This window comes from Rissa tridactyla, chromosome 6, assembly GCF_028500815.1.
Source record: "Rissa tridactyla isolate bRisTri1 chromosome 6, bRisTri1.patW.cur.20221130, whole genome shotgun sequence".
Lineage (NCBI taxonomy): Eukaryota > Metazoa > Chordata > Aves > Charadriiformes > Laridae > Rissa > Rissa tridactyla.
In genome coordinates, this window is record NC_071471.1 from 60,008,056 (window position 1) to 60,033,470 (window position 25,415).

General features: G+C 38.1%; 1 protein-coding gene across 1 annotated transcript in view; it reads left to right on the top strand.

The window, feature by feature from the left end:
* Positions 1 to 895: 895 nt before the first annotated feature.
* The window catches only part of CFAP58 (cilia and flagella associated protein 58), a 58,307-nt gene continuing 33,787 nt past the window's right edge, over positions 896 to 25,415 (top strand). Inside the window, exons 1-10 of the mRNA XM_054205501.1 lie at positions 896 to 932; positions 1,727 to 2,055; positions 7,114 to 7,262; positions 9,059 to 9,215; positions 11,289 to 11,483; positions 14,222 to 14,359; positions 16,545 to 16,704; positions 18,454 to 18,536; positions 19,713 to 19,904; positions 24,163 to 24,324. Of these exons, the coding sequence (XP_054061476.1) occupies positions 896 to 932; positions 1,727 to 2,055; positions 7,114 to 7,262; positions 9,059 to 9,215; positions 11,289 to 11,483; positions 14,222 to 14,359; positions 16,545 to 16,704; positions 18,454 to 18,536; positions 19,713 to 19,904; positions 24,163 to 24,324 (1,602 nt within the window). The remainder of the gene's footprint in view (positions 933 to 1,726; positions 2,056 to 7,113; positions 7,263 to 9,058; positions 9,216 to 11,288; positions 11,484 to 14,221; positions 14,360 to 16,544; positions 16,705 to 18,453; positions 18,537 to 19,712; positions 19,905 to 24,162; positions 24,325 to 25,415) is intronic.

Genomic DNA, 25,415 nt, shown 5'->3' on the forward strand with positions numbered 1-25,415 from the left:
CCTGTTTTTTTGGGCAGGAGAAACGCTGTACCTCAGAATCAGCCCAACGACATCATCTGTATATCATCTATATCTATATACCATATTTAAGTGTCGAGCTCAATTAAATCCTGTGTTAAAAGTAGAAGCAATCAGGCTACTTGTACATAGGCAGTAATAACACTTAAATTTTAGGAACACCTGCTATTCTTAAGATCGAGGGTGTGATTCTCTCCCTGCCCCCCCCCCCCCCCGCCTCCCCCATATGCTGTTACTGCTCTTCTTTTAACTCTGTTTATGATCACAATCATAAATGAGATCAAAACTGAGGGCTTGACATTGGAGAGGAGGATGAAATCAGAAGAACACCCAATTCGTTGCCGTCAGCGCCGGAGCAGGTTTGGAGGGGTTACGCGCCCAACTTCAGCCATGCCTCGCTGACCGCCCGTCCAGCCAACAGCAGCTGGGGTTTGATATCCGAGTTGCCTTTGCTGTTCTCCCATTGAAATTTCTGACACAAAAAAACCCACCTCAAATCAGAGCCTTGGCACGGAGAGGGGATTTGGAGCCTGTGCCTCTGCCTGGGTGTGTCGCACGGCCTGAGCTTTCTTTCCAGTTGTAAGGGTCTGTTTTTACCCTTTTAATTTCAGGTTTTCCAAGTAGTATGAGCTTACTTAGTCCCTCCCCCAAAACAATGAAACAAATGAAACATGTCATTTTGCTCTCAGAATTCTATTTTTTTCTTTAGAATTTTGAAAATTCTCGCCTTTAAACTGTGTTCAGTGAGTAGGGGCCTGACCATTTTTGAAATAGCAATCCTTTGGTTTGTGAGGGAGATACGAAGGCAAATTTTTAAGGTGGTGGGAGCTGTGCATCTCACTGCCTCTCCTCTGTGAGAGGGGCTCACCGAACATCCATGGCCGGGCTAACACAAGAGCTGTTTTCCTATCCAAGTGAGTCTGCCTCCGAGATGCGATTATAAGGATACACCTAGACTTCAGGTTGCAGCGTAGAGACATTCCAGTCCGTTTTGAGCAAGCTTGAGTAATGGGAGCGATGTAGCTGTGACAGCGTGAAGCATCCTGTGGGTTGATTTATCTTGCTGCTTAGCAGATCAAGGTAACTGCCAAGAAGTGTCCATACTGCCTCCCCTCGGTATGATTGTGTCCTGTTGAACGGTATAATGGAGGCTTATTACAAGCTGTTTTGAAAAATATTCATGGAATTTGGTGTCCAGCAACCAAGCTGGCAAAATGGGGCGTCAGAACTGATCTAGATAAAAATGTCCCTTGTGAAAAGTTTAACAGTAGCATTTCCTGCAGGGGAAGGATTGGCTTGCATTGGCATAACTGGAGCTTTCAGACATGCTTATCTGCAAGTGATTTGCTGGCACTATCTGCATAGAAAGCATAAACTAATCAGACTTCAGAGTCTAAAGAGCTGGGAAGAACTGAGGCTAAAATACTGGGCTTCCTGAATAGTTGATGTATTATTTAAACACTATCACAGTGATGATATTCTATAGATCTATCTTTAAAGTAGTTGTGGTACTCAATTACAGGAACTCTGACTGTTAAAGCACAAGTTATTTCAGTAAAATCGGGGGAGATCTGTTTGAAAAATACCTTCAATATGCATATCAAATGCTAGCAAGAGAACTTTTATTTCAGAAAATTTTGTCATGATTTCTTAGTAGCTGTTGCACACTCAGTATATTACTTTTTTATATTCTGGGGTCATAAGTGAGATTTTGAATTCTTCCCGTTTGTTGATTATCTATCTCATTTAATTCAGGAAAAGTCTGGCAAGCCATATCTAGAAGAAAGTGCATTTGAAGCACTGGAAAAAGACTTCCAAGAAGTCATCCATCTACTTAAGGGAGATAAAACTCTGGAAAAATTCCAAATAGAATATGAGAAACTCCATGCTGTTATGAAGAAGTCTCATGAAAATGAAAAGCGTCTCATGGAGAAATGCAGGGAGCTGAATGCCGAGCTTGTGGTGAATTCATCTAAAGTAGCTGCTCTCACAAAGCTCTCTAAGGATGATCGGGGAACTATATCATCAATGAAGGCGGTAAAGTTTTGAATAGAATTAAATATGATCTGAAATTGTTAATGAAATCATGATACTGCGGAAAGTATCTACAAGAACACTTTATTTTATGTAGAGAACTAGCTGGAGGACTAAGTGTAGAGCTGCCATTTCCAGTTCTTTAACCTCTGCTTTGCTACCAATCGCTTTGTTTCCTCAGCCTGGTATTTTTACACGGTCCAGTCAAATTCTGTGTTTATTTGCTCCAAACCAACTCCATCAGCTTTCAAGTACTCACTAATAGTTTTTGTTTAAGCTTTCCCTCTGTAAAATTGTATATTTTCAACTTAATCTGCAGTTTTTGATTCATTAATATTTTTGAAAGGCTGTTTGGATGTTAACTATTGCCAGAACATAAAAAAATCTACTTACGTGCTGAAATATGGATTGTAGACCAGGGAAGTGTCATAAACACATATAAATAAGTGTTTCACGGTGTTTTTGGAAAGGAATCCTATGTAGCATTTCAATGCGATTTTACCAATTTACTCTGATGTGTTCTTTGTTATTATTGATTTGAACTCTGTCAAATCAAAGTGCTTGACTGGCTAAAAGCAGTCAATGTTTTTAGCCTTACAGTGAGGTTTGACTACCAGAAATGTAAAGCTGCCAAATCATTAGAGGACTGTATTTTGAACTTTTTTCCTTATGGTGGTTTAAAAACTTAGGCTGTGGTACCTCGATAGGCTTTAATTTAGCATTTAGTCGAGAAACCTCCATGCCTTACAATGAAGTGTTTTGTTCCAGTAAAATAAATTCAGTGTGGCAATCCAGAGTGATCTATAAGCACTGCAGAAACAGAAGTTCTTTGAAATGAAGTTTCTTTTCCTTAGAATTATGAAGAAAATACACTCAGAGTAAATATAAATAGCAGTGCTGTCATCCAGTGGCTGCAGCTTGCAAGCCCATGGTACTGTTCAAAGCATCCTCAAGGAGGAGGAAAACCGCGTAGAAAATCTTGTTGATTTTCACTGCTGCTAATCAAAACCTGGTAGGTGGGTGTCAGGAACCGCAATGATCCTTATAATTTTCTTTCTGCTATTACATGGCAATACTCTGTGAACAGTAGCAGAGGCAATCCATCAAGATATTCCCAAGCTGAGGAAACATTGTCTTAGTAATGTCATAAAACCGAGGAGCGTAAGAGTAGGAAAAATAAGAGCCGTTCCAATTTCAGCAGCTAGTTTGAAGCTCAGGCAAGGTATGGCTTAACAATACCACCTACTATTGAACCAGCTAAGAGATTTTGGAGTGAAAAAGCTGCTTGACAATGTATTCCTATTAGAAATGATGTGCAATGAACAACATGGGATATTTAAATTCTAGTGGTGTACTGTGGGACAGGTAAGCAGCACTGATACTTTTTCAGTTTGGTTATGAGAATTAGTCTTTCCCTTAAACGTTCAGGAACTATTTGGATATTGTTTAAAATGTTCATGTCATGTTTTGGGAGGTTTGTTTGGTATACTCTTCATATTTCATGTTATTCTCCTTTCTGAAGCTAAGTTCCATTACAGCTGTAGTATTTCACGACAGTTTTACTAACATTCAAAAAACGTGTTTTGCAGTGCCAAGTGTTTGCAAGTGTTGAGGAAAGTTCAAGTGCTAAAATAACAGAGATAATATTTTTCAGTGCTAAATTAAAGAAACAATCTGTTCCACTGTTTAATTATTTACAAAAGATAGGAGAATCCTGGTGGGGCTGTTCTTGTAAATGTGGTATAGTTGCTTCAAATTAAGTCCCTAAATCTTGGTGACTTGATGGGTCATCAGGGTAACAGGTGTACAGCCTTCCTCTTCTAGGTCATTGTTTCATATACAACTAAAAGTTCCAGAAGCAGAATTTTTCTCTACATGAAGCCTTTTTGTAATCAGTAGGATTTGTTTAGGGGCAGGGGTTAACTACACAGATCAGTGGCTGGTAGGACCCAAGTCAATAATAATCAATAGCGGTTAACTCTCTGATGGTTGTTCAGTGCTCTGTTTTGTAGTTTTAATAAACCGGACATAATAGCCTGCTGTTTACGGTCATATCAAAGGAGCAAAGTGCCAAGCTGAACACCAAGGGAATACAATTCTCTTTTTCATTGATAGGGATTCTAATCCACAAGGCTGCACTGGAAGAACCCTAGAAGGAGAATTTACAGGAGCTTGTACTTCCAAGCCTTGGAATTACCAAGTTTTCAATTTCCAGGGAGATCACTCCAGTATCCTAAGACAGCATTTCAGTAATTCTCAGTTCCTGAGCAGGGAAACTGCTGTGATCTTTCAGGGTACTTAATGACAATAAAGTAAGGCAGTCACACTTTATGAATTCTGATTCGCAATTTCCAGAGTTCCAGTATTTGTCCAAAAAATTTTGAATGATTCTAACTGCAAGCATCCAGTGTACTTCCATCTTTAATTATACAACAGACTGCAATGCACGTTACCTTCCTAACCATGTACTGCAGTCACCCAGTGATGCTGACATACTCTGCATTATTTCAGTTCAGCTCTCCATTGAGTAATAATGTGAGTATTATTTCAATGAAGGCTTCCACTGTCAAAAATTTCCTTCTCTTTACTTTTTGATTTAAAGGAAGCAATCTGTCAATCCGCTATTCAAAGTAAAAGACAGAACCAAGAAACAACTGCAGTGAAGCCCAGTTTCACTGATACTGAAATCTGTAACTAATTCTTACTTAGATTTTGCTTATTAATAGGGCCATCATCTGTGCATGCTAACTGTATTGATGAAAATTGGTTTTATTAATACAAATTCAATAAAATTGTTTTTACACATTGAAAGCTAGATAAAGTCCAAAAAGCACAGCTTAGGGTGACCTGAAGCCACTGCTTATCTGAATGGTCTCATTGACTTCAGGGGATCACTTTTGTGAATACTCACTAGAACAAAATACTCTGAAGCCAGTAAGACCTCTGAGAGGGCATATTGATTTTATTACCAGTTCTGTCTCCCAAACCTCCAATCATAATGATTTAATTCACCAATTTTAATCACAGTCTAATCAGCCAGCAGGAAGCTTTGATTTAAGTAATCAGCTTTAATCTTATTTTCCATTTGCATTTTTCTAGAGAACGGTTGGTTGCCTCTTATTGGTTGACAAATCTGAAACATGTTTATTTACAACTATATTTTATGCTTTTCTGCCAGTCAAGATGATACACTGTCTTCATGCCATTTTTTAAGCCTAGTATGCATTTATTTAAATTTCATAATTGAAGATTTTTATCTAAGATAATAATGAATGAAAAATTTATTATTTATTAGATGATACTTAATACTTTATGTGTGATCATTGCTGCATTTGAATAGAAATTAGAACTAAAAATGTATAAAACCTAAAAGTTGACTTTAATATTTAAAACTGTTTAAATATGCTTGATACATAAGTGAAAAGCACATTTTTCAGACTAAATTTTGAACTAAGTAATTTATTAAGTAATGAAAATACTGTTTGTAGGTATTGAATTTAATTCACTATAGTCTTCTTCAGAATTTCTGAACAAGTAAAGCCCACTGTTTAACTCTTTATTAATAGGTTGTGAAACAAAAAAGAAGAGCAAACATTCCTGGTCTTTAAGCTCCAGATGGTTTCTCGAATTTGGATATGCTGATCTAGTTGAGTAAATAAAATGAAAATCTATTCCCTCTCCAGTTTGAAGAGGCTACAGATGTTATGTTTTGTGTTAGCTTTTCAGCAAACTCTGGTAACCTGTTACTTATGCTAGTTCAATAGCTTGAATTTTTAATTTAGGCAGTAAACAGCTCAGTACTACATTTACTTGATTTAAAAGGGTTCAATAAATATATTAACAATATACCATAATATAGACATTTTGAGTTTAATGTTAAAAAGGGTTTTTTTAGAACCAGATATATTAATTTCAATAAAGAACTGCTGTAAAAAAATTGATATAAATGAAATTACTTTATATTCTTCATTGTGGAGGTGTTTTTTAACTTTTTTTCCCTGCCCCATTTTCATATGATGCAAGTAGGAGTTGAAAGGGATATTATGGCCTGATGTAATGATGCTTCTATCTGGCTCTTGGGGACACCCTGAAGCTAATGTCGAGCTTCACAGCCACAATTGGAGTCTAAATCTGTACAAGTCCATCAAGTCCAGAACTCCACCAGAGCCAGCTGAGAAAAGAGCATGAGAGAGAGAACATCATGCTGTGACCTGCAGTGAAAGGACTTCTGATGTCAAAAGTAGTGTCTTCATTATTTACTGAGTCTTTGGGAACTTTTCTTTCAGTCCAGTTGCTCTCTGAATCTATGCGTTTTTTTAGCACAGGATTCCAGAACTGGTATGAGCTTGGTTTGAGCCTGACAAGGAATAAGCCTGCTGTGTGATTCTTAAGGATCTGATTCAAGGGAGAGAGATGCAGAGGAAGTTAAAAAATCAAGTGAGCCCTCCTACCCTGTCCTGTTTGTGGGTATCAAACCCTGGGCCTGTGAGAGGCACATGAGGCTCTCATGCTGAAATTTGGCATGAGAATTGTGGCTTGTCTAAATATGTAGTCAAAATCAAAATACATTACGTCTTCACAGATGAAAATGAGCAACGAGGGAGAAAAGCCCAGACTAACATCTTTTTTCTGATCCAAATCAGTGATTTGGATGTTCATTGTTGTAACAGCTAGTAAGATTTTTACAGACATAAGTGAGCTATTTAAGTAGATGGTACCTTTGCGGGCACTGAATTTTTGGCAGATTTTTTAGATATTAGTGAGACGCACAAGACCAAGACCTCATAGAGTACGATTTGATAATGTTCAGATCTATGTTTTAAAGAAAATGTATTAGAGCTTTTGCGGTGTAAATAGACATAGCTCGAATGGCTCAAAATTTGCTACGCCCTCGTCCAAAAGAAAAGACAACTGGTGAAGAAAACTGTTCTGAATCTAAGCATGAAAAGGCATGAAAATCTCTTTTCTTAATTAACAAAAATGCAAGGCAATTAATTTTTAATTTGTTGTTCATTTTCAATCCAATTTAATTTATGTAATTGTTTTCCATTTTGTTCCTAGGAGATTGAAAAGGCCTGGAAAATGGTGGATGCAGCCTATGAAAAGGAACAGAAAGCAATGGAAACGATTGATTCACTGCAAGAGGAAATTGCTCGCCTAACGAACTTAGTGGAGCAAGGATCTGGAGTATCCCTGGGACAGGAGTACAAGTAAGCTTTCCCCAGGGAGGGGGAAAGCCTGACCTTATTTGCCATCATTCTACACCTTGTTTAGCCATTTAAACACTACAAAGGCACTGGAAAATAGAAAGGTCTTTTCTGCCTTTTACTTTTCTCATGAGTGCACATTTATTGGTCTATGTGTTTATGCAGTGAGCAAGTACAGAATCAGGCTTTGAGTGAGTTCATTCAGCATTGCAGTAAGCTGAGAGATCAAATAAAAATCAATATTATGCACTTTCTCAGTATCCGTCATATTGTTTTATCTGACTATCATTTCAGCATACTCTGTATTTGAGAATAGGATCCTGTCAACATTTTTACATATGATGGCAGAAGGGTCAAGTAGATAAGTGAAGGAAGGAGGAGACTTGATTTCTCTTCTGTTCCTAGCTTTTTTATGGGGCATTATCACTGTCTGTGTTCTTGTTTGTATTTCATATTTATAAATTTTCAAGACCATGGTTTTTTTTTACTGAACACTTATACAGCCAGTAGCATAGAGGGACCTAATGTCAGGTGGAGGCACTAGCTGCTACAGTGTAAAAATAATAATGATCCTCAGGAGGTGCTCAAAAGCCCTCCAAAAGCTAGCGTTTGTAGTATCAGGCTGTGCTTATGCTGTAAGATTAAGTGTAAATTCAAAGATGAGATATTTGAGTGTAGCGTATTGACCCTATGACCTGTGCACTTTCTGTCGAGACTGCTGATGTTTGGGCCAGCTGGTTCTGGCTTGAAATTTTCACACTGTGTAAGGTATTCATTTATATTATGCATTCAGGATATGCATGGGGCATGTTCATCTCCCCATGCACTGTGTATCCAAGCTGCATAAACAAGACTTGTGTCTGTGAGCAAGACCTTTAGTGTGGTCAAACATTTCCCCTCCAAGGAGTGTACCAGCACGTAAACCAGCTGGATGCATGATAAATCCACTACTTCACCTTTTGGCCCTGAAATGTTCTGGACCTGTGTAACAGGTTTCCTTCGATCTAAAAGCTTGGTCATTAAACCTTCCCCTAGTATAACTCTCCCTAGAGGCAGCTCTCTGTGGCTGCTTTTTGCATTTTTCTGCAAGAGCCAGGAGCCAAGACCTCACTCTTGCAATTGCCAGTTGCTGCCCAGGCTGCTGAGACCTGCCTACTTACAATTTCTTCTTAAAGTTCCTTCTGTATTGCCCTCCAGTTCCATGCTTAAATACTCTGTCCAGTGACAAGACCATGGGACTAGAGGACTCCTCTGCAGGTATTCAGCCCTATAGGGCTGAAAACTCTAGACTCTTTCAGAACTATAAGGCTGTTTTTTAAGGTTGAGCTGGAATCCACAGTGCTTGGACTTTCTTTCAGATTGTAATGTGTCCAAAGAGGGAGTCTGTTTTATTTTTAATTAGATGACTGTTAAGACATAACCCAGTTAGATGCTGCAGGGAGAATGGTTACAACATGTAACATTTTTGGTCCTTTTTTGGTGGAGAAGAAGGAATTTTGTTCCCTGGTAGATTTTTGTGAAACTGAAGGTTTCTTCAGACCCATGAGGATGTGATATTACAAGAAAGACTGATTTATTGGACTAGGTTAACTTTTAAAGCTGCCTATGTTGACAGTGACTGCAAACACAGTAGATAGGGCATATAATTCAATTGATCAGCAGAGCCTTAATCCCAGAGGAGTTTTAAATGAAACAAATTACTTTTAAACTCCTGTTTCTCACAAAAGATCTTGCTCTGGCATAGGAGGAAAAACAGAAAGGGCTGTGACACTGCTTGACTATTATTTCCTTGCTTCCAGTATCCAGGATTTGCTAAAACTTAAAGAAGAGATAACAAAGGAGCGAGACAAACTCTTGTCAGAGGTCGTGACGTTACGTCAAAGTCTAACTCAAGCCACAGAGCAACAGCAGGATACAGAGAGGGCAAAAAATGAGGCAGATCAATCCGTTATGCAGGTCTGTACAGATCACCAGGTGGTGATTTTGGGCTTTGTCCTGAACCATTCTCCACCCTTGCAATTGATCTCCATTGACTAGTGTGCTACTGCCGGTTCTTTCACATCTCAATCATATTTAGGAGTGCTCAGAAAGGAGTCTGTTGTGAATTATTTTTATATTTTTCTCTACTTCTAGACTAGGTCCTTTGCAAAAAGTGTATTGTCATGTACCCACTGCTTCCATAGCTTCCCGATACCCTGAATGAGGCCAAGGTTCCTTTGCCTGAATAATAGTTATCTTTCATACTGGAGATACGTGGATGTTTTCTGCATTGTAAATCCTTACTCCTCCAAAGAAGCACTTAGAACATAGCCCTGGATTGTAGATCTGAGGTCTCTTGCTGTTGGCAGTGGTTGTCATATGGTGCCATACCAGCATTTGTAAGAATGTATCAAATTCTGACTTAAAAGCTAATTAGGCTGTTTTCTCCCATACTGCTTATGAGAAGCTTTTCCAGAACCTAATTTTTCTAATGGTTAGAGACCTTCTAGATTCTTCTTCATACTGATTCCTGCCTACTGTTTTTCAGCTTAAATAATTTTTCACCTCACCACTGTCTGTAGAGAGCAGTCATGTTCCATCCCAGCTTTACTTTTTTTGTTTCCTCTTTAAGTTAGGTTTCCTGTTTTTCAGACTGAGTAGACAGTTCTTCTTTACTAATCCATATGTATAGCTTCCTTTAAATGTGTATAGCAGCTAGAGATGCATAAGACTGAGGATCAATAGGATACTCACTGAATGGAGAGAAAGTAGAAAAGGATGGAACATGGGATACAGAACTCTGATACATCAAAATATAAAAACATAATAATGAGGAATAAAAGAATTTAAAGCTGAATATAAATAGGGGTTGGAGCAAGACAACAGGAGAAAGGAAAAGCAGAGAAGAACTTAAAGAACGGAGAAGAGATGGAAGCGGCATTTAGCTTACAATTTTTTGTTAATCACAAATAGGAAAGTAATGATCAGCCTAGGTTTCATGCATAGAACTCATTTCTGTTTCTAAAGCAGATGGTTGGGAATGTATTACAAGAGAATATAAATCTTTGCTTTTCTGACAGCATTGTGGGCATGGGAGAAAAGAGAGAGGATTGAAACTCCCGTCAAAACTCATTGAATCTTGCCAGCCTTAATCTTCCAATATGCACTTCATCAGCCCTTAAATTTACGGGATTGTTACAGCATTTGTAACCACCTCCCATTCTCCCGGTATGATATTATTCTCCACTTCAGACTGCTTAAATGACAATATCTTTTTAAAGATCCTGTTGAAGACCCTGTCAGTTTTGGCAGCTTTTCATCTGTGGGCTCAGAGGGAGAGGAATCTTTAAGCAAAGAACGTCTTTCAGTTGCTGGTCCCTGGCTGAACTGAATGTTTCCATGTGGATCAACCCCCCGTGTCTCCCCTCTGCTGATTCTGCTCCATCACATTTTTGGGGAGGGAGAGAGCAGAAGTCACAAGAGAGTCTATTAAATATGAGAGAAAGCTCCTCTTTCAAAGCTCCTGCAGAGGAACTTCGAGAGCAGAAAGAATGGGAGCAGTTGTGAAAACACTGGTCTGACATCTCTCTCTTTCCTTTACTATCAGTGTAGTAAGTGTTTCTGCTGGTAAGATAGAAAAATAAAAATAAAAATCCATGCAATACAACATCAAGCTCAAATTAGTTTTAACATTGCATTTAGAAATTACCACTTTACAAGTAACTTACAACTGAAAATACATTTGTGCCACTCCATCTCCGGAGGAATTCTTTTATGTCTGAACTGTATTAGACACTTCTGTGTGTGTGAACTGACTGGTGCTTAACAAATTCTCGTCATCGATAAATAGGTTCCCTCATGCAGGATTTTTTGTTCATCCAGTAGAGAATGTATTTACTTCTGAGAAGATCTGGCATATTCCTTGTAGTAGTGGGTACAGTAGTATAGAAGTTGTTGTTTTCAAAATCAAGCGTAGTAGGAGAGGTGAGAGGCCTTGTTGTCCTGAATAAAAGGCAGCAACTTAAACTTTTGTCTTCTCTATTATTATAGCTTCAGCAAGAAATCCAGCTGCATCAGAATGAGGCATCACGAGAGGCTCGAAAGAGGGAAAAAATGGAGAAGGAGCTGAAAAATCTTCAAGCTGAAATGGATAACAAGCAAGCTGAGATCAAGAATTTACAGCAACATATACAGAGGAACAAAGAGGAACAACTGAAAATGGAGCAGCAGCTAAAAGAGCAGAAGGTAGGGTACATGGCACGCTGTTTTCATCAGGTATAAGATTAGGATCAGATGTCAAAATAAGGAGAAAATAGATTTTCCTGAAAGGAGAGGGAGGGAGATTACTTTTAGTCAATAAATTTTAATAAATATTTATTTTTATATAAATTTTACTTTACTAATGAATAAATATGTAAAGCTTGCTGACAGATTTCAGATAGAATTCCTCACAGAAATCAGTAGCAGATCGCAATGATATTGTTGGAGATCATCTTGAAAAGATCACAGCAAATGAGACATAGCTCTGTGAAGAGCATGGATAATCTAATGATAGTAACAGGAGACTGCCAGGTTGGACTCCTGACATGTATTGCCGGTTTTGCCACTGATTGACTATAGTGGCATTGGTAAAGTTATTTTACCTCCGACCCCTTCCTTCTTCTCTGTCACAATAATTTTTATCTACCCCTCAAGCTTGTGTAAGAATTTCTGTGAAAGAGCAGAGAATTGTCTTCATAAACCTTTTTGATTGATTTTCCCCATTCTGTTTCTAAAAACTTTATCTGGAAATGTCCTAACATAGTGTTCTGCAAGTGTTTGAATTTCCAGGTTTTCGGTCTATTTCCCCTGACTTTGAGAAGCTCTCAGAGAAGCAATTTCAGTAAATGGCAGGGGAGATCTCGTCACTGGAAAACAGACCTACCTCCAGGGAAACTTCTTTGGGAGTTGTGTGTGTCTTGTAAATTTATGACTTTTATGGCTTTTTCTTCCCTTCAGGTTGCTGAATTTGTGAAGGTAGAGGTCTGTGGCAAGTTTTTGTCAACAGAGAGTCTTAGTAAAATACATCACATAAAGAGATACAGAGAAGACTTGATTATTTCTCTGAATATCACTGATTTGATGCAGCTTTTGAGGGCAGATCCATGATCTGCCAGGACAATCACATTGTTTTTAAATAGGATATCTACAATTCCTGGTTCTGCTCCATTCTCTCTCCTCCTTTCTGTAGTCCCTTTCAACCTTTCTAAGTGCAGATTTTAGGGGCATTTGATTGTCCAAACTATCCTGGAAACCAATAGTTCACATAAAGTGCAGTGCCTAGGCTAATTAACCAAACTACTTGTCCTGGTTTCAGCTGCAATAGACTTAATTTTCTTTCTAGTGGCTGCTGTGTTTTGGATTTGATATGGGAGGAATGTTGATAACGCATATTGTTTCAGTTTGTTGCTAAGTGGTGTTTACCTTAGTGAAGGACTTTCTCAGCTTCCCATACAAACTGAGAGGGAGCATAGACAGGACAAGCTGGCCAAAGGAATGTTCCATACCATAGATGTCATGCTGAGTATATAAATGGGGGTTGCCTGGCGGGCAGGCATCCACAATCACTGCTCGGGACAGGCTGGACAACCGATCATCGGGTCACGAGAGTGACTTGTGTTGTATTACTTTATTTTGTATATTCTTTTATTATTATTATTATTATTATTATTATTATCCTCTTCTTCTGTTACTGTTCTATTATTCTGTCTTTATCTCAACCCATGAAGTTCTTTTCTTTCCCCTCCTTTTCTCCCTCTTCTCCCTACCCTACTGGGGGTGGGGGTGGTAGGGAGTGAGTGAGTGAGTGGCTGCATGGTCCTAGTTGGGGCTGGAGTTAAACCATGACACTACTGCACTGTCTTTGTTGCCTGTGCTGGCTCGAAGGTGTCTGTGGAGGCCCTGCATTGTCTTTTGCAAAAAATCTGTCCAAAACACAGGCTATCCTACTGTGCGAGCGTCAGGGTAGAGATCCGCAAGAGAAGGTGACTCAGCTATTGCAATGTCATTGGATTATTGTTTCTCAACTGAATTGTAGTTGGCTGTGTTGCCTGATCTTATTCCACTGAAATTTCTAATAAAATATCCTTGCTTGCATGGCAGTGAAGATGGATTGATACAGCTGCTATAGGCTTCATCCCACCCATGTCCACGTCTCAACAAAGAATCGCCTGAAACACCATGTTATCCTGACATTTGCAACACAAGAAACAGTGTTCCTTGTTTTTACATTGTCTTTGCTTCTGCATGCATTCTGAAGAGGGAGATTCCACTGCTCTTCCTTTAATCAGTTCATCACACATTAATGCTTGAACTGAAAAATATGATTGTTCTTTCCTTACTTATGGAGTAATATCTGTTAGGGGAAGTCTCATCAAGCAGAAGACTGGCAGCTCCAGTATTGTAGTATACGTTCTCCATAGAAACCATGAAATGCTGTTCCACACTTTTGACTGAAGACAAATTAGAGACGAAAATGGTTGTGTCCTGGTCTCAGCAAACCGTGTACCCAGAGAAATGTTATCAGCATATTAATGTAGGATTTGCTTGCTAAGAAACAGAGCTCCCTGCCCTCTGCTGATTGGAGTAATTGAACCTCATACTAATTTTCAGTAATTATATGTAGCAAGTTGTTGTGTTATGTGATGCTTGCCAAATGCCTAACAAGAAGTAAAATATTTATCTACCACCTGCGAGAGAGACCTGCTTAGCTCCCAGAAAAAAATTACACTGTGTTATTCATTAGAAATTATCATTTTCCCTAGTCAATATGAACATGTATCATATTTCACATTAGTAATTTCATCAGCAATGAAGAGTGGTTTTTAAGCAGACAACAGTCTGTAACAGCTTTTATCTCCTGGGGAGATAGAAAGTTCTGTCTTCATGTATATGTAGATATTGTAATGAGATTAAAAAGAATTAATAGGATTATTCTTTAACAGATCCTGAATGAAAGAGCTGGTAAGGAACTTGAGCAATTTCAGATGAGAAATAATAAGCTTGTGCAAGAGAGCGAGCAGCACAGTGTGATGTTTGAAGAGGTGATGCAGGACATCCAACAGAAGACAGCAGAATTGAAAGTAAGTACCAGAAGGTGTGTGCATCCTATCGGCCGTATCACTCTGACGTCAGTCTTGCCACTTGGGACAGGGATGACCTCGGTTCTTGTACTGATAGTTCCCTATGGGTAGTTTTGGGGGAAATCTGAGAAGTTTTTAAGAATAGATCTGGCTATCACTGGATGCCATTCTGTCTGTGGCACTACTATGGTGCAGTCGCCAACTCTGTCACCTGACAGCGTGGCACCTGTCCTGCTTGAGGACCTGCGTTTGATAAAACACATAAACCAAAATGCTCATCGTGTTTATAAAGGATGTATGGTACTTTTGACAAGCATAAGGTCTTTTTTTGATCATGAGATCTTCAGATAAGAGCGACAATTTTCTTAGAGTGATTAACATAATCTGAATGTTGCCAAAACCCATTGAAAAATGTTAATAAATCATAACGACAGTGTCCTGGATAACTTCCACTGAAAGCAGTTGCTTCCAACACTAAAACTTCCCCCCCACAGTATTGGTAGGGGAAGCTAAATATAAGTAACCAAGATGGTGTTTACTTTCTGATCTAAATGGTTTTCTTGTCTGACTTTACATTGTTTAACTGTTGTTTTGTGCCACTCAGAAGCAAGTGAGTTTCAGTTGGGGAAGGATTAAATGATTCATGCATATGCTTTTTAGGGTACTTTGAGAGCATTTGCGATAAAGGGTAATGTGTAAGCGTTCCATGTTATTACCCTGTCTCCCGTATCTTGCATTTTGTATCATCGTTGGGGTTAAAACACTAAACATTAGAAAATTCAGGTAGAAAATCATTATCTTATCAAGGTTTAGTCAAGTATAACCAATTCACCTAAATAAAAAGGTTGTTTGCCAATAGAGAGCACTTTTTTTTCTTTTAAATGGGAACAGTTAGCCAGAATGATAAAAACTAACCACTGACGGATTAAAAGCTCAGTTCATAACTAATATAACACAGAATATTCTGAGTTGGATCCTGAATGGGCTGTATGGTGGGAGCTTGTTTCCTGTTGCATTTTGTTAGGCAGATATTTTTCTTACCTATTCGAGAAATGAATTACCGTCTTTTCCAGGTTATCTGGTTTTATCATTACTTCTAACAATACCATCATTGTTTAAGATTTTACAATGTGTTCAACTGTGACATACATTTGTGACTCTAGAGTGTCAAAAGGAGGATTTTGATTCTATGATCTTATTCTAACTTGAAGAAAAGTTGATGGAACTTGTAGAGTCATGCACACAGAATTCTGGGAACAAAAAAATAGAAGATACTGCCCAGTTAGTAATTAAGCTAATTGCTAAAGTTTCTAAGGGGCCCAGTCATTATCTGAGATGCCCTTTTTGTGGGCACTGTGCTTGCAGTTTCATCCTGCAGTGTGCTGAGTGCCTCCATTATGGTGTTGGGCAACCCGAACTTTTCATAAATCTCTTGAAGGTTATTGTCAGTAAGAATTGAGGAGATTCACATCCTCCCAGAGGATACTCACATAGCAGGATTCACCGTCTTACAGATGCAGTATCTGAGGCCGTAAATGGAACACTGTAGTCTGTGATGGCTGTAAAACCTCACAGTGGCACTGAATTATACAAGGAAGTTATATTTACTTCTTAAAAGGAAAGAGACCAATTTATGTTGTGATTATTAGTTGTGTTTCCTGGTAACCAGTTCCTTAATTTTTATGCAGTGTTTTGATTGATTATTTTCTCCTCTGATTGTATAGCAAATGAGATGAACTCTACATTTTGCTTTTTCTTTAAAGCCATAGGTAATAAAAGACATGGGGATAACAGATACCTGCTATTAGGGACATGCAACCAGACCACACTACAGATATCCTTCTCATCACAGTCACTGTCCCTAATACTTCAAAGGAAATTAGAGCTGCCCGTGTTTAATCTGCAGGACTAATTGGGTAGTGCTGTGTGAGGTCTGCAGCTGGGGATTCTTTATTGATCATCTTCAGCCCTAAAGCATAAGATTTGATTATCATTTTCCTTGCCCTAGCTAGCTTTGTTTAGATTATTTTTAATATTGTTCAATTAGCTAATTATCTTCTCTCAGGGGGCCCACAGCACTTACATCTTTGCTTCCTGAATTTCATGGAATAAGTATATACCAAGTACAGAGGTGCTTTCTTTCTGTGGATACTTTCTCTCCACTTTCCTTGTTGCTGTTCTGTAGGCCAGAGAGGATGAATTGACTCAGATGCGCCTTGAAATTTCAAAGCTGAACAAAGTAAGAGATGTTCTCCAGAATAAGCTGCGTGTTGCAGAGGAGCAAAAAGTTGATGCAGGACATGAAAGAAACACCCTAAAAAATCAAATATCTGGACTGGAGAGAGGTAGGTGCCTAACTGATGCATGGATCTGTCTTCTGCTTCATAATTTATGAATTATGGGTACCTAGTCCTGTTAGGATCATTCTGCTTTAGTGCCTAGTATGAGACTGTATAAATGACAGTTGGAATCTACAGCAGCATTTTGAAAACCTTGTAGGGTTACAGAATTTTTACAATACAGCACATGTAGGGTGAAACTACAACAGACGTAACTGCAATTTGTGATGAGCCAATTTGTGCCACATCACATAGAGAGTCATCCCCAATTCACCTTCATTGCTCCTGCACTGACCTGTGAGAGAGAAGAAATCTCAGAGCTTACTGAAATCAGACGTGGTTAGGACACTTTTTTTTTCCTGCTTTGATTCTGCCGAATAGGTACAGCCAGGAAATGAATATGTGCAAATGAGTTGATAAACTTAGTATGTAAGGTATGTTTAGGACTTCAGTTGGTTAGCGTGGATACTAGAGCTGCACAAGTATTGACTTTGACTTGGTAGCAGATCTGGAAAACTTTAAGAAGGAACTTTCAACGTTTTTGCCAAACGGAAGTTTTGGAAGAAAATGCCTTGGGTCTAACAAAATATTTTGTTTAACTTTAAAAAATAGTGTTTGTTTGGGGTATTTTTTAGCATTTAAAACCACTTTCTTTTGTTTTTTTTGACTTCAGAATGCAAATAAATTTCAAAATCAAATATGCTTTGAAATAAGAATAGGCACATTTTCAAAGTGATTTTCAGAAAAAAACAGCTTTATGGTTTTTTTTTTCTAAAATAATATTATGAAGTTGGCAAAATATTTGAGTTGATGAGACTTCACTTTTGGGGGCAGAAAAACCCCTTTGCTGTAAACTTCCTCTAGTTCAAGTTGATATACACTGGCATAAATGCCTCTCCCTGCTCTTGCTTGTTTCTAGCTTCCGTCCTGAAGAGACTGCATGAATGAGATATGAATCCTGCCGCATAACTGTATTTATGGAAAGTCATGTCTGTTTTTTATGCATCACTGTGAGGGTGGAAGAGCTCTCCCACAAGGGTTTTGCTAGTACTGCTTAAGGTCATGCTCTGTACTAGAAAGGAGAGAGAACTTCAGAAATTCAAATCTTACTGGAATGCCTGAGAATGGCTACTAATAACATGTATTTTTACAATATTTGGCACATCTTAGCACTCCAATGTGCTGCACTTACTGAGTTCCAGTTAGTGTAGCAGGTTTTAATTAATTTTAAAATACGGGGAGAACACATGCCTCCGATTTTTAGTATCTTTTTAATAGCAGTGTTAATCTTGACCTTGAGTGAGTAGTTTAACTCCACTGAAGCCAGTAGAATCTCACTGCTTCAAAGGAGAACTGGATTTTATATAGAGGGATTAGAATAATTCTGAAAGTCCCTGTTTTTGAAAGTGCCTCAATTTTTGGATGCTCACATTGAAGCTTCTTAAAAGGCTCTCGTTTTCAGTGTGCTCCGTGATTTCTGAAAATACAACTTCTCTGTGGTATCTTGGTTTGAATACCCAAATATAATAAATCCCCATACCATTAATTACTGTGCTTGAGTTCTTCTGAGTTCTTCTAAGTGCCCAAATAAGTATTAACACCATTAGCTGCTGAGGTTGCAAAACCTGGTCACAGGTAATTGGACTGTTCATGTAATGTTAAAGGTTTTTTGAAAAGTCCACGAAGTTGTTTCTGCCTTTTTAACAGCTGTGAAGTTTGAATGCAGGATTTATTCTCTTTCCTCCTTTTTTCTAGAGTTGGAGACTGCCAAAAAGCAGGCGGAGATTGACAAGAAAGCTATAGAGGAGCTTGTGAGGGAAAGGGACATGCTAAGCAAGGTGAGCTTGCATTGGTAATACTGATAAACAAATCTCACAGCTTGAGAATGCAATGTCTGTAGTTTAAACACAGAAACAAAGAAATGTTGTAGAATAAATAACATTAATTAAAGCATTTGGATTTCCTTAAGCAGATGCTCACACTGCTTCTTTTCTGTGCATTGAAATAGCATTAGTACCCATAAACACACAAAAGATTTCTAAGTTTTAACATATGAACCTTCAGGGAATTAAAAAATGCTACATGTGGTCACTTGTATTGCAAACCCATTATTTGATATCCAAAGAGTTCATTACATCTGTGCTTTTACACTCTACAGCATATGAAGTTAAAAACTAATCTAGGCAAAATAAGGCTTTGCTAGTAAAATAACAAACAAAAATGTTGATGCACCATGTAGCAGCTTCGTAGGCTGCGTTAATACTAATCCTTGCTTTTAGGTCCATTTCTCATACTGATCGTTTTGTATCAGCCCAAGATTCTTGTACTGCAGGATAGCATATCATGTTTATGGCATTCCTGAAATGTAATCTAGTAAATTCAATGCTAAAAGATGATTTCTGAGGTGTTTTACTTGGTATTGATTCACCGTCCTGTGTCTTGACTCTAGCAGAGTCTCAGATTTGGCAGGTAACAAATACCTGTTGTGTATAGGGAAAGAAATTTCAAAGTGGGACCAGAAGGCTGATTTTGTAAAGATGATATCTTGGTGTTTTCTGTTTAATCCTTATGCATGATCTTAAAGTTTGGTTAATTTCCAGTTTGAACTTGCTAGTTAGGATATGAGAAGGAAGGGTATTTAGCGTTATTATTTATTTTACTGGCTATTTTCATGCTTTACAATCTAAATGCCTTAAAGCTAGTAAGGTTTTTCCAATCATTATATCCATTATCGTGGTTTGTTGTTTGTTTGTTTGTTTTGTTTTTTTTTTTTTTTTTTGTAATGCAGACACTGGTGTTTTAACTTCAAATCATAAAAAGCACTATTTAGCAGCTCCGTTAGAGATTTTTTTTATATATCAGATTTGAGGCTCAAGCATTTCGACTGAACAAATTAGATAAGAGTTAATAACATTGGGAAGTCCATATTCCACTTAGACAATGGCATGTTTTTGTTGTAGTGGTGGCAGTGTTGCCATTCCAGCTCAAGAGTCATTATTTTCTGTTCCTTGTAGAACTTGGTCAAAGCTTCCAGTGCCACTCAGAAGCAGATAGATTTAGTGAAGCTCCATGAACAGTCAAAAAGGAACTTGGAAGAAGAAATCCAAAATTATAAGAATGAAGCTCAGAAACAAAGGAAGATTATTTACCAACTGGAGAAGGAGAGAGATTGTTTCATCAATGAAACCAGTGAGCTCAAACAGAAGGTAGGAACAGCTTTTGTGCAAGTGGTTCTTTCCTGACTTACTCTCAAAACTGTAAAGGTGATATATTTATTTTCTAATATGCCAGTGGGAGGAAGCTTAGAGCAGTGGTCTTCACACAGTTTACAAAGATTTCTTCTTGTCAGTGCATATTGCCTGCTACTGTTTCAGGTCTGTCTGGGGGAACCTCATCAATGGGTGTGTATTCTATGAGAGACTTGGAGTATTTCTCTTACTCAGCAATCATTTGGGAAATGAAACTAGGGCTGGAGTTCAAACCAAGGCCTCTGACTTCTTATACCTTAATCCCACAACTGAAGCTCTTGTATGCAGTTGGAAATTACTCTTTGGTTGTTCTGTCTTATCTGCAAAGGACCTTATCTTGTGTACTACTGGTGTCCTCAAATTGAGGCCAGTGAGAGCTGACAGTCCTCAACATCTTTGTAAGAGACTTAGCATTTTGAAAGATTACTCCCAGTATGGGAAAACGTCCAAACAAGTTCAAGCTAGTCTGCAAAGTAGAAGTTTTCCAGGAACAGCTGCAGAGAAACACTACATAAAATTTGTGTTTCCTGCTGCCCATTATTATGTACAATTTTATTGCTGGCGGCATACTCACGAACATGGTTGTAACATGTTCCATTAATTGCTGAAGATCACATTGGAGGGCCCTCCAAGAAGCTTATTGATTTACTGGGATTAGCTTTCAAGCTGTTTCAACTCACAAGTTATTTGCTGTCTTTTCACTTTAAAATTATCCTTTCCAACTTCATGTGACCAGGGGCTTTTAAATAATTTTTTGAATGGTATGTGCTCCCTAGTCTGGAATACCTTTTGTCATTTCCTTGGAATAATATTCCACAAAAGTGAGATTTGTCTTTGTTGCAAAGTCATATTTTGCATCCTTCCCTCATAGTGCATTTCTAACAGTATAGATATGAGTTAAGAAGATTGTAAACTAGGGCCAGGGAGTAATTCATAACACTCAGAACTACAAGGCTCTTGCTTTCAATTCTGATTAGGGTTGCTCACAATATTTTGAGGGTGAAAATGACAAATATTCTTTTTTTCCCCCTGACACTTTGGGTGCAAATTTTCTGTCACGTCTTATAAGGCAGAGCCTCAGTAAATGGGTTATGACACTTGAGCTGTTTGTATGATTGCCCGCTTCGTGATTGTGAGTTTTGAAAGGACTTGCATGCTTCTGTCGCTCATTAGAGGGGCAATTCCTGACTCAGCTTGCAGGTGAAGAGCGGCAGGAGCAGTTCTGAGCACAGAAGTATGTGAGACAAGTCTTATCCCTGCAGAGGTTCCCTGGGTGAAATTACTCGTTGTTTGGAAGGATAGGACAGGGCAAAACACAGGGTAGAAGGAAGACATAGGATTAGGATTATTATATCCACTAGTTAATATTTAGGTTCACTGTTTGACCTATTCAGACTTGAGAAACTGTGGCAAAAATACAGAAGCCATTTCACAACTGGTGGGGAATGAGCTACTGATGGGCAGGAATCATATGGCCAGTCAATGCTCTTCCATCACCTTTTACCATCAAGCTGGCTCTGAAGGAGCTCACTGCACACCTTCTGAATTGTGTAAGAGCTGGTGAAGAGCCAAACCTGTGTTCAGTCCAAAGACTTCTTGGAACTCCTGCGAGGCAGACAGTCATGCTGGCTCTGAAAGGTGTCTGTCTGGTTATTTATAGCAGGTCAGAATCTATAGAGCTGCAGAATTCCCCTTTCAATCGTCATTTTCTACTGAGTAACTGATGAGTGGAATCTGCAACCATAAAAGATTTCGGTGGTGAGAACTCATGCTAGACTTGCTGTTCTAGTTATTGGCCTGTCTGACTGCTCATTTGTACCATTTTTAAGCCAGTGTCACTTGTTGAATAGTCTTGCTTTTAGATTAGCCAGCACAAATGAGAAGAAAAATCTGGCTCTTTGTTGTGTAGCCTGTATTACTGAGCTACAAATGTTAGTCGCGTATTTCTTTTTTTAATTGAAATTCTTAGCTTATGAAATCTTCGTTTCCCTGTGGAAGGTTCAGGCTGCTGAAAAGGAAGCAGTGAAGTATACCCTTCAGTCTCACCTGAAGTGTTCCCTGACTGTGCCTTATGAGAGATCACAAAACCAGTCTCTGATGTGTTGTTTTTTCAAAAAAAGCCATTTACAATGCTAAGTCTACAGTTTAACAACACATCCAGGAAAATTAAGAAACTTATTTTCATTTGTGAATTCACATAATCTTTTGGAAAACTTAATGCTTAACAGCAGATCATGGCAGCACTTTTGGACTGATTAAATAAAGGTAAGCAAATAAGGACGGCACCATTACTGAGATCTTGAGTAGGTTCACTGAACTAAATAGGTAACCAACAGTTGATGATAAGTGTACAGATAAATAACTGTGAGAATACAGAAGAAAACTATGAATATCTAATACTTTCTGCTCGGCTTTGGCCCCTCATTGCCAAATCTGAGAGGCGTAGTGTGCTATCAACTAAATCAAAATTGAGGATGCTCAGCCTCTCACAGGGCTCTGTTGGGCAACACTACATGTATCTTTTCTGTATTTATGAGGGAGAATTGTTTGTGTTTAATTATTCCTGAAACAGCAGTCAGCATCCAGCCTGTGAGCACAACTCAGAAAATTTAGTGGACAGGCTTATTGTGCTTATATTGTATCAAAACCAAGTAAAACACAAATGCAGTGACCTACTTTCAAATCTTACTCCAGCCTATAATCACCATAGTGCAGATAGAAAACATGCCTTATTGATTTCTTCTCCCTGCTATTAGTATTGGCAGGTTGTTTTAACAGAAAAGGAAAAGGCAGGACTAAGTTATAAATTGGGATTGTGTTTTTTGTATTGCACTATAAGCAGTTCCTGGGATCCTCTGCAGTCAGCTACAAATGTGCTGTAATAAAAGTTTCTATATTTAGCTGTCTTTAAAGTTGGTTGGAGGTGCCTGGTAGAATGATCAATTAACTAAGCTCCTGGCCCATAACTAGATGCTTTACTACTAAGCAAGGGACAACATTGTCAACCACAAACGTTGCAGTTATTGACTATTTGTTGTAAACACATTTTTTTTATTCTTCTGCTTTGACATGTGAACATAAATCTTAGCTCAAACAAACCTTCAAAAACATTCAGGAGAACTGGGTATGAAATGCAGTTGTAAATGGACTTCTCTCCTGGATTTTGTCCATGTGATTTCTCAGCTTTTTCTTTAATGCTTGATCTTTTTCCCAGATTCAAGGGTGGCATTGTTTTCTCCCTCACACAGTGAACCTGAAAAATTATGTTCTTGATGTGTGTACTCCTTAGTTTTCTTTTTATTTCTTTTAATCTTCTTTCTTCGTAATGCTGGATTCCGTTTGAATACTGCTTGTTTGTGGTCCTTGGTTTTCAACTTTGTACAGCAGGCGGAATGTTCTTGAGTTTAAAAAAAATAATTAGGAAGCCCATCATAACGATTAGCAACTATTTGTATTTTTGCTCCTTTAATGTAGTAATTTTTATGTATTGTTACAGTGGTAACTGTTTAATAAAGGTATTTATAAAATTTTGTATTTTTGTTTATTGCTACTTTGTGTGATTATCTTCTTTCTACAGTCTACAATACTCCATTCTCTTTAGGTAATCTTCACATCATTATTTCTAATCCTTCATAGACGCTTCTAATAGAAGCATCTAATAGCGATTACCTGCTTATTTAGATCAACTGTAAGTTACATTAACTAACTTTCTTATTATTGTAATCATGTATCAACAGTTTGTGATCATGTGTTCATGGGTTGGGTTAGAATATAGGAGTACATGCAGGGCTTCTTGGAAAAACATGTGGTTTGAGTCATCTTATCATACAGCTGACATCCAAAACATACAAAGTCTATCTTTGCACTACAAATAACCTAAGGCTATTCTTGATGCAAGATGTTTATGTTCATTTTATTGAACCCACTCAGTGGCAATATTTTCACTAGCTTGTTTTTAAATTAGGTATGTGCACATCTGTAAGTTTTAGTCTTAAAAACAAAACCTAGGTATCAGATTAAAATAAAATGTTGTCCCACATAAGCAATCCAGAAAGGTTAAACTTGCACTTGGACTGAGTGATTTTTAGGTGTAGCTAAAATGTCTTATCACAGGGATTTGAACTTGTCATCTTAGAAGAAAATCACAAACTCTGCCCCATCCTTATAATCTTGTGATGATAGTTTAATCATGTTCACTGCCTTCTTTTCATTACAGGTCCTCCAGCACCTGAAAGATATTGAAATAAGGGAAATGCAGATTTGTGACTATGAGAAGAAAATAGAAGAGTCTGCGATTAAATTAAAACAGCAACAAAACCGCTGTGAAGCTGTGAGAACAGAGAGGAACCTGTACAGTAAAAATCTGATTGAAGCTAAGGTACAAGGCTGTGTTTTTGCTCGTGTTGCTCTCTCTGCTCTTGTTGGGTTTTTTCCTGATCTAATTTTAATTTGTTAAAAGGAAAGCTCACTGGCTAAATGGCAGAAGTGGTTTCTTCATTCCTGTGTGTTTTGGGGAAATTAATGTTTTAGGTCCCTGACATTTTATCTGGACAGTTTGTATTTGGACTGCAAATAGGAGTACACAGTCATGTGACAATATTCCTGCTTCAAACCACGCATAAAATCATGGTACACTGGAGCTATGGAATCATAAAACCCTATCAGCGAAGAAACTTTTTCCTTTCCATCCTGGCTCCACTCTGTTTTATTCCTTTAGGTGTTGTCTGCATGTATAGGAAATAGGATATAAGGGAATACGATTGCCTCCTTAGCGCTGAGTGCATATGCACATTACTGTGAATCACGATTTAGAAAGCAGAGGAAACACTTTCCCAGCTGAAGTGGAATTTTCTGGCAGAATTTAAGGCTTCCACCTTGCTTATTCCTTTCAGTGAGTGCAATTTTCCTCAGATAATGATTCTCTCTATTCATATCTCTTCCTTGGGGTTCTCACTAACAATACTAGAGGAAGAGAACAGATCACTTAAGGATACGTTCTGTTATTGTGATGTAAAGATCTAAAATACTACACAAATCCTATTGCGATTGCAGAGATTGGGACCTTGGATAGCTGTGATTTGCAACCCCGGGTTATTTCAGAATAAGGATTTATAACATAAACATAGATAGTAGATTACAAATTTATACTCTGATTTGAATAGGTAGGTGTTTTGCGTGAGAAGCAGATGGGAATGAACTGTCCAAGTTCCTATCCAGCTATGTGCTGAATTTGATTAGGAATGAATCATTTTGCCATTTATGTGGCTTTACTTGACTTTTGTCTCCTCTTATTAGTGGACACTGTGTTTGGATTCTTGCTGCTCCCAGACAAACTCTCAGGAGAAATGAGGGTGAAAAACTGCAACACTGATGATTTATTTATTTTTTTTATTATTTTTTTTAAATATCGAGCATAAATTTGCTTACTTATAAAAAAACTGTCATCTATGTGCTGAGTTACAAAATGAA